We start from the raw sequence: 7,978 nt of genomic DNA, 5'->3' as shown, positions 1-7,978 counted from the left end.
TCCACTTTTTTTAAATTCACTAATTCAGTTATTTTTTTATGTTTATTATTATTTTTTTATTTGTGTTTCTACTCATTTAACTCTTATTGGACACTATTCCTTATTAATTTATTTTCGACACTATTCATTAAATTCATTTGCGACACTATTTCTTTTTTGTTTGTTTTCGGCATAGTCATTAAATTCATTTGCGACATTATTCCTTATTCTGTTATTCGACAATCAGTAATGCGACAATTTGCGACACTATTCCTTTTTTACATTTTCGAAAATCAAATTTGCGACAATAAAAAAAAAAAAACCAAGAAAATTATTTTAAGGAATGTCTCATACCCATTGTTATAAAAATACAGTTTTGCATCGTTATAAAGCACATTTCTTTAATTCTTGATTCAGTTTTTTATCCTTTTAATTTGGGAATTAATATGTCAAGAACAGAAAAAACGCTTTCTCCAGAAAAATAAATTGAAAACATCGGAAAACAATACTAAGGAAGATGGAATTCCAAAACTAACGAATTTCGGTTGGTAATTCAATAGTATTTTCCGATTCACGAAAATTTTTTTTATAATTTTCTTTCATACCATCAGAGATTTTTCTTATCAATATTTTAATTTAATGCGGTATAGTATATCTTATCATATTACATAGAACATTGTATTTATTTATTTATAATTTTTTTTTTGTATTTATTTTACATATTAAATAGAACATTTTATTTATTACATTTGTAGATAGAACAAGATAATGCTGAGGGGGCGATAAACACATACACACATATGTATATATATATATATATATATATATATATATATATATATATATATATATATATATATATATATATATATAAATATATATATAGATATATATATATATATATATATATATATATATATATATATATATATATATATATATATATATATATACGTATATATATATATATATATATATATATATATATATATATATATATATATATATATATATATACGTATATATATATATATATATATATATATATATATATATATATATATATATATATATATATATACATACAGTAGAATCTCTCTAATTCGAATTTTATGGGGAAAAATAAAAGTTCGAGTTAGAGAGATTTTCAAATTATAGAAAGTTAATTTTTCTTAAACGCATTTCACGGTGACTTTGCATTTAATCGAATTATGTAGGTTTTCGAATTAAGGAGATTTGAATTAAAGAGATTGTACTGCATATATATATATATATATATATATATATATATATATATATATATATATATATATATATATATATATATATATATATATATATATATAAATATATATATATATCTATACACATATATATATACAGTACAATCTCTCTAATTCGAATTTTACGGGGGAAAATAAAAGTTCGAACTAGAGAGATTTTCGAATTATAGAAAGTTGATTTTTTTTTTAATATTCTTTTCAAAGTAACGAATAGAAATCAAACAATCAAAGAAATAGTAATTCTGAGGCCTAAAAGCAATATATATTATGTGTTTTAAACTTTTCAATTAAGAAAAAAAAGTAATTGTAGATTGTTTTTTATGCGCTAGTAATTTCTTGTCAAAGACACGATTTATATCTTTAAGAACCTTTGTCAAATTACCTCCAACTTAGTTTGCTTTTTCTTAAATTAGTCTAACCATCCTTCCGAAGCTTGAAAATTTTTGAAGCATAACTCAATTGTAAAATATAAAGTTTTTTATTTTAGCAGCAAGCCACTAATCGGTACATTATCAGCTCTCATTTATTTGAACCATTTAAGTACAGCTTTGTTTACTAGGTTATACGAATCAACTTTCACCCGTTTAGTCAAATTTCCTTGACTAAAAGATTTAATTTTTTTTTCTTTTTCCAGGTTGAAAGAGTGTTTGGTGGAATATCAAAAATTTTCGAAACCTCTTTATTTGTTTTTTCTTTCTTCAATTCCATTAGAGTTTTTTATTTCCGATTTAAATTGTTTTTCTTATGTCTCTTTGATGCCACGATTTTTTTAAACAGTAGAAGATAATTTACACTAATCGTTTTTCCAAAACTCGCAACTTTCGAAATTTTAAAAAAGATTTTGACGGTTTAATGAGCTTTTTATACGTCAGAAGTTAAAAAATTTCGATTTACAGAGATAATCTTACTGACGGGTCTAAAAAATCCATTCGAATTGTGGAGGTTTTCGAATTATAGAGATTCGAATTATAGAAACTTAAACGTAAGACTTTCATAAGCGCATTTCACGGTGACTTAAAATTTAAATGAATTATGGAGATTTTCGAATTAGGGAGATTCGAATTGTAGAGATTGTACTGTTTATATATATATATATATATATATATATATATATATATATATATATATATATATATATATATATATATATATATATATGTATATATATATATATATACATACATACATACATATATATATATATATATATATATATATATATATATATATATATATATATATATATATATATATATATATATATATATATATACAGGGGCGTCGCCTTGGAGGGGGGATTCTCCCCCTACCAGAATCTAGAAAAGAGAAAAGTTGGGAATTTCCTTGCCACCAGTTGGCACAGTTGGGAAATCGGTGATAAAATCAAAAAATATTTTCCAGTTAAATAAAATTAAAATGTTTGCAAAAATCCATCAAAGATCTAATTTTTTTTTGAATTGGACAAATAAACTGTACGTTTATTAAACGATTTAAGGCTGTTTTCCACAAGACGAAATAAATTGCGAAGTCATAACGGAACGCCCTTTTGATTTCCACGTTGTTGTTTTTTTTCGCGCAATTTTTTTTTGTTACCAACAATAAAAATGGCAGCTGCAAGTTTATGCAATAAAAATAGCAGCTGCAATTTTATGTTTGACTAAAAGCAGTTATTCATTTTTTTCATACTTTCTACTTTGAAACGTGAATATTTATTTCCATGAATTGATTTTAACATTTCTGTCTTTGTATAAAAGATATGATAGCATTTAAAATGATATGATTCATTTTTTAATATAATAATTTTATATAAAGCTTTTTATCAGAAAGTATAATAAAATAAATGCTAAACTCTGATATGAACGTTTTGCGCCTGCTGTTACTTCCAATTATCAGTATACTAAAGAAGGATCAGAATAAGGTTTGTAGGAGTAATAGGCCTAATTAGAATATGTAAAAGGATTATTAGTCTTATTCTATTATTTTAAGACTCTTATATCTTATTACATTTATTAGGAGTGTTAACTTTTATAAACATTGAATCATTTAAAAATTACGGTAAATTATCTGCGTTTGTTTTCCAGCACTAAATATGAATAGCAAAAGATATAAATTACAAAGCAGTATTTAATAACGACTATAAAACCAGTCATGAAAGATCCGTTCATGGTGGTAGAAAGGTTCGTATGCAAACAGTGGGAGCCCCAGAGAATCCTTTTGTAGCCTCTTTAGCTTCAAAAAAACGAAAAATGGAACCTCACAATGCTGGTATTGATGTCGAAGTGGATGATGAAATACAAAGTAGTGAACATACAAAGTTAGATTTGATAATAATTGAAACATCGACTTCAACATGTGGTATATCCATAGAAGAAGAAACAAAATCTTTTAATAAAAAGTTTGAAGAGGATGCAAGTTCAAAAATTCAAGATAATGATGCAAAAGGGGAAAACCCGGGTTATGCTGTAGTCCAGGAACAAGCAGAGAAATTTACAGAATTAAATTCTAAATCAGATCATTTAACCCAGTTTCATGACCGAGATAAAAAGGATGACACGAATATTATTAACTTGGATACTACTGAAGTAAACAGTGAAACAACAAATTGGACTTCGCTCATGGGGAATTTGGGTGTTTTAATAGATAATCTTAAAGATTGTAATGAAATTTATAAAAAAAATTGTAAAGAAGAATTAGTAAATGAAAAATTCGCTGCAATTGAAATTGTGAATGCAACAAGTTCTGTAGTGGAAATGTCAAAAAATGTTTTGAAAAAAGAAAACGCTTTTATAAAAAAACTCGATACCAAAGCTCAAAATATTATAATTGACAAATCAGATTCATCAGCGTTGATAAGCCATGACCCAGGTTTACGTCCACATACAATTACGGATAATCAAAAAATGTATTTAATCCAGTTAGGGCCACACCAATCAAAACTTGCTAGTTTTCCAAGTGACGGTAAAAATAGATTTAATCCCCAGTGGTACAAAGAGTTTGAACATTTAGAATACAGCACTCAAAAGGATGCCACATTTTGTTTTGTCTGCCGCCTTTTTCCCAAGAGTGTTGGAAAGAAGGGAAAAACTGATGATGCTTGGATAAATGTTGGGGTGAGATCTTGGTCTAAGATGAAAAGCTATGGGAAAGACAAACTTGGAAAGCTTCAGGCGCACTTTACCTCTCATGCACATAAAGTTGCATTAAGTGAATATTGTCAATTTCTTATGAAAAAAGGGCATATAGATCACCTTATTGATAAATCCAATAGAATTGCTCTAATAGAAGAGGAAAAAATAGAGGTGCAGAATAGAAAAACTGTCAAAATTCTTATCGATACATGCAAGACTTTGGAAAGCCAAGGGCTAGCGTTTTGAGAATCGGACAGTGCTAATCAAGTTAACTTTGTTGCAGTTGTTGATCTTATCTCTCGCCACAATCCCACACTAAAAGCCTGGATTGAAGATTGAGCCCTTCGTCCATATAGAGTTACATACACGAGTCCATCGTCTCAAAATGAAATGATTAGTTTAATTGCAACTGAATTAAAGAGAAAAATTATTGATGAAATTAACAGCTCCAATTTTTTTTCCGTAATGGCTAACACTACTCCCGATATGTCACATAAGGACATAATGAGTATAGTTGTGAGAATAGCCATTTTATCTTCTTTACATAAAGAAGGCATTGACACATCAAAGGTGGCTTTTCAGTCTTATTACTACGCGAGTTCAATGTCTGGACAATTTAAAGGAGTACAAAAGTATATAGCAGATGAAGTTGGCCATAATGTACCTTACATACCTTGTCAAGACCACAGAACAAACACTGCTCTTGAACATGCCTGCAATGTTAATGCTTTAATACGAGAATTGTTTAATGTCCTCGAACAGTTGCATGTTTTCTTCACATCAAGCACAAAAAGATTTAGTCATTTAAAAGAAAAACTTGAAGACATTGACATTGCAATACAGCTTGTAAACCTGTCTAAAACAAGATGGACCACACGAGCAAAATCTGTTAAGGCTTTAAATCAGTGTTTGGAGAAGGTTATTGATCTTCTTCAGAGCATCTCAAATAATAAGATTTTTGATTCTAACACGAGAACTAAGGCAATCGGACTTTTGAAAAAAGTAACAACTTTTGATTTCATTATTACTCTTTTCTTCATGAAGAATATCATTGAGAAGATAAAAATATTAACTGAAATCTTAGAAAGTCCAAACTTCAATGTCATTGACAGTATTAATGTAATTGAAAGTACCGCCAAGAACATACAAAATATCAGTAACGATACAGATGCTATGAACAATTTAATTGAAAGTGCAGTAATATTTTCTAGGAAATTACACATTGATGCAGAAAACGATTACGAACGACACCATAGATTAATAGCAATGGAGATAAAAGCTTTTTACCGGAAAGGATTCAAAGAGGTCATTGACTCTCTAGCCATAGGTTTAACCGAAAACTCGGCAGCATTAAAGGAAATATAAATAAAAATAAAAAAAACGATGGGTTCTGTTGAAGAAACGTCATATTAAAATCAAACAGTAGACAAAAAATGATAGGCTGATGATAAAATATTGTGCGTATAAGTTTTGTAATAAAATAATATTTTCCATATTCCTTTGTACTAACTCATTTCCGTTAAATTTTAAACTGCTATATATGCTGCCAGAATGGTTTGTAAAGTTTATTGAATTTGTAAATTGTAATATTTTTTTGGACTAATACAATTTCACTATGAATGGGTAAAACTTTTTGACGTTTTTTGAATTGAATACTTTGTATATATGTAAAGGAACCTATGTTTTGTTAATAGAAGTTAATATATACTGATAATTGGCAATTCATGAGAGTGAGTGCTGTGTAGTATATATATATATTTCTATCTGTTAAAAATATATTTATTTTTACGATATTTCGAGGGAATATTGATACCCTCGTTATCAACTAAATTAAAAAAAGTTATTATTATTAAGTTTTATTTATAACTTTACATTATTGTCATGTTGCTGCGCATACTTTAAAAAGCACAAAAAGACGAATATTTAAAATTTAGAACAAAAATAGGACAATTAATTTAAATGCCGGTGTAATGAAGTAAGAAAACCATCTACTGTAATAAAAAAAAATTATTTTTATATGTACAGGATATGTTCCAAGACCAAATACAACTGACGAGTCAGGTGAAATGTATTTCGATGTATCTTCAAACTATGATATTGAAAAAATTTTTGCAACCAACCTTCAGACTTTTTTAGATGTTACTTACAAAACTGTGACTCTAAATAAAATTAGATTAGAAGTTTTCAAGATAGTTTTTCCTAAAAAAGTACTTATTACTAGACTCTAAAATTATAATGGCTTCAGTTTCTCAATGACATGAATTTAATGTGCTAGAAGCTTTGTTGAGTTGGGTTAAATATTCAGAAACAAATAATGGCATTCTGATGGTGTGTAAAAGTCTACAATAAGAAGCCATTCTCGTTGAAAAGTGTGGTGTTGTTGGATTTAAAGGTAGTAAAGATTATCAACCATTTCTTGTTTCATTTTACCAATCCAGTAAAAATGAAGGGTTTTCTGCTTTTAAAGCTCATGACGTTGATTCAATATCAAGACATGCTCAACACTTTCATGATAATAAGTTCAAGACTTCTACATCTGCAAGACTTCCAAAAATATATCTCACTGTGGGAAACATCTTTTATATGTATCATTTAAAAATATTGGGTGGTCAGACTGGATTAAAGCACCCGATGGTTATATAACCAGTTACTGTGGAGGTGATTGTAGTTATCCACTGGAGAGTAATTTAAATGCAACTTAACCATGCAATCTTCCAAACACTAGTGCATACAATATTTCCAAAGAAAATTCCAAAACCGTGTTGTGCTCCAAATAAACTCAATGAAATGTCAATTTTATTCTTTGACGATCGCAGTAATGTTGTTATGCAAGAAATACCAAATATAATTGTTCATCAATGTGGATGCCAGTAACTTAAAAACACACAAATGAAGAGTTTATTTTCAAAACGTGTTATGAGCAATTTTGTTTTTATGTGCCGCTTAAATATTATTAAGTTTTAAAAAAAAAATGAATTTACTCATGAAAATGCACTTTATTATATATTTTTTATTTTATTTATAACTAATAACTTTTTCAAGTTATTTTTTTTACAGAACTGACGACGCTGGTTTCGAAGTAGAGGGGCGCAAACGTCAATTTCTAAAAAATATTCCTCTATATAGAAAAATTTTTAAAGAAAAAAAAAAAAGCCTTCAGAAAAAAAGTAGGGGGAGGGAAGTGCCCCTGCCCTCCCTGTGTTGTTGGATCTGTTTATATAACTATTTGTTATTATTTATTATTTGTTGCTTTTTAAATTATTTATAATTTTTTTTATTAAAGTTAGCACATAAAAATAAAATTGTTCATACCGCGTTTTAAAATTAAATTATTAATTTGATTACCAAAAATAGTTTTAGGTGATGTTTTGTGAACGAAAATGCTTTTTAAAAAGATGCGTTATATCAGTTTGTAAAAGAGTTCATTTGTAAAGAAGAAGTTGTTATAAAAGCTAAGAGCATAAACCAAGCACACAGGCCAAAATCATTATAAAATAATTTCTTAAATATACATTAACATTCGAATCGGTACTTAACTTTTTATATGAGAATATTTATAGTTTCTGACATGACAAAAATAATCTTTTC

General features: G+C 27.6%; 2 protein-coding genes across 2 annotated transcripts; both read left to right on the top strand.

The window, feature by feature from the left end:
- Nucleotides 1-3,071: 3,071 nt before the first annotated feature.
- Nucleotides 3,072-7,542, top strand: LOC136079018 (uncharacterized). The gene is made up of 2 exons (XM_065794780.1): nucleotides 3,072-5,812; nucleotides 6,136-7,542. The coding sequence occupies exon 1, from the start codon at nucleotides 3,446-3,448 to the stop codon at nucleotides 4,634-4,636; it is 1,191 nt and encodes a 396-aa protein (XP_065650852.1). The 5' UTR covers nucleotides 3,072-3,445; the 3' UTR covers nucleotides 4,637-5,812; nucleotides 6,136-7,542.
- On the top strand, nucleotides 6,010-7,264 carry LOC100199377 (bone morphogenetic protein 5). The gene is given in 5 exon segments (XM_065794727.1): nucleotides 6,010-6,013; nucleotides 6,416-6,590; nucleotides 6,592-6,905; nucleotides 6,908-7,089; nucleotides 7,091-7,264. Coding segments are annotated over 5 exon segments (849 nt in total).
- Nucleotides 7,543-7,978: the final 436 nt, after the last annotated feature.

Source organism: Hydra vulgaris, chromosome 04 (genome assembly GCF_038396675.1).
Source record: "Hydra vulgaris chromosome 04, alternate assembly HydraT2T_AEP".
Taxonomy (NCBI): domain Eukaryota; kingdom Metazoa; phylum Cnidaria; class Hydrozoa; order Anthoathecata; family Hydridae; genus Hydra; species Hydra vulgaris.
This window is presented reverse-complemented; position numbering and strand designations above follow the sequence as displayed.

Coding starts and splice junctions, on each gene's coding strand:
- LOC136079018 (XM_065794780.1), top strand. CDS start 3,446: ATGCAAACAGTGGGAGCCCCAGAGAATCCTTTTGTAGCCTCTTTAGCT.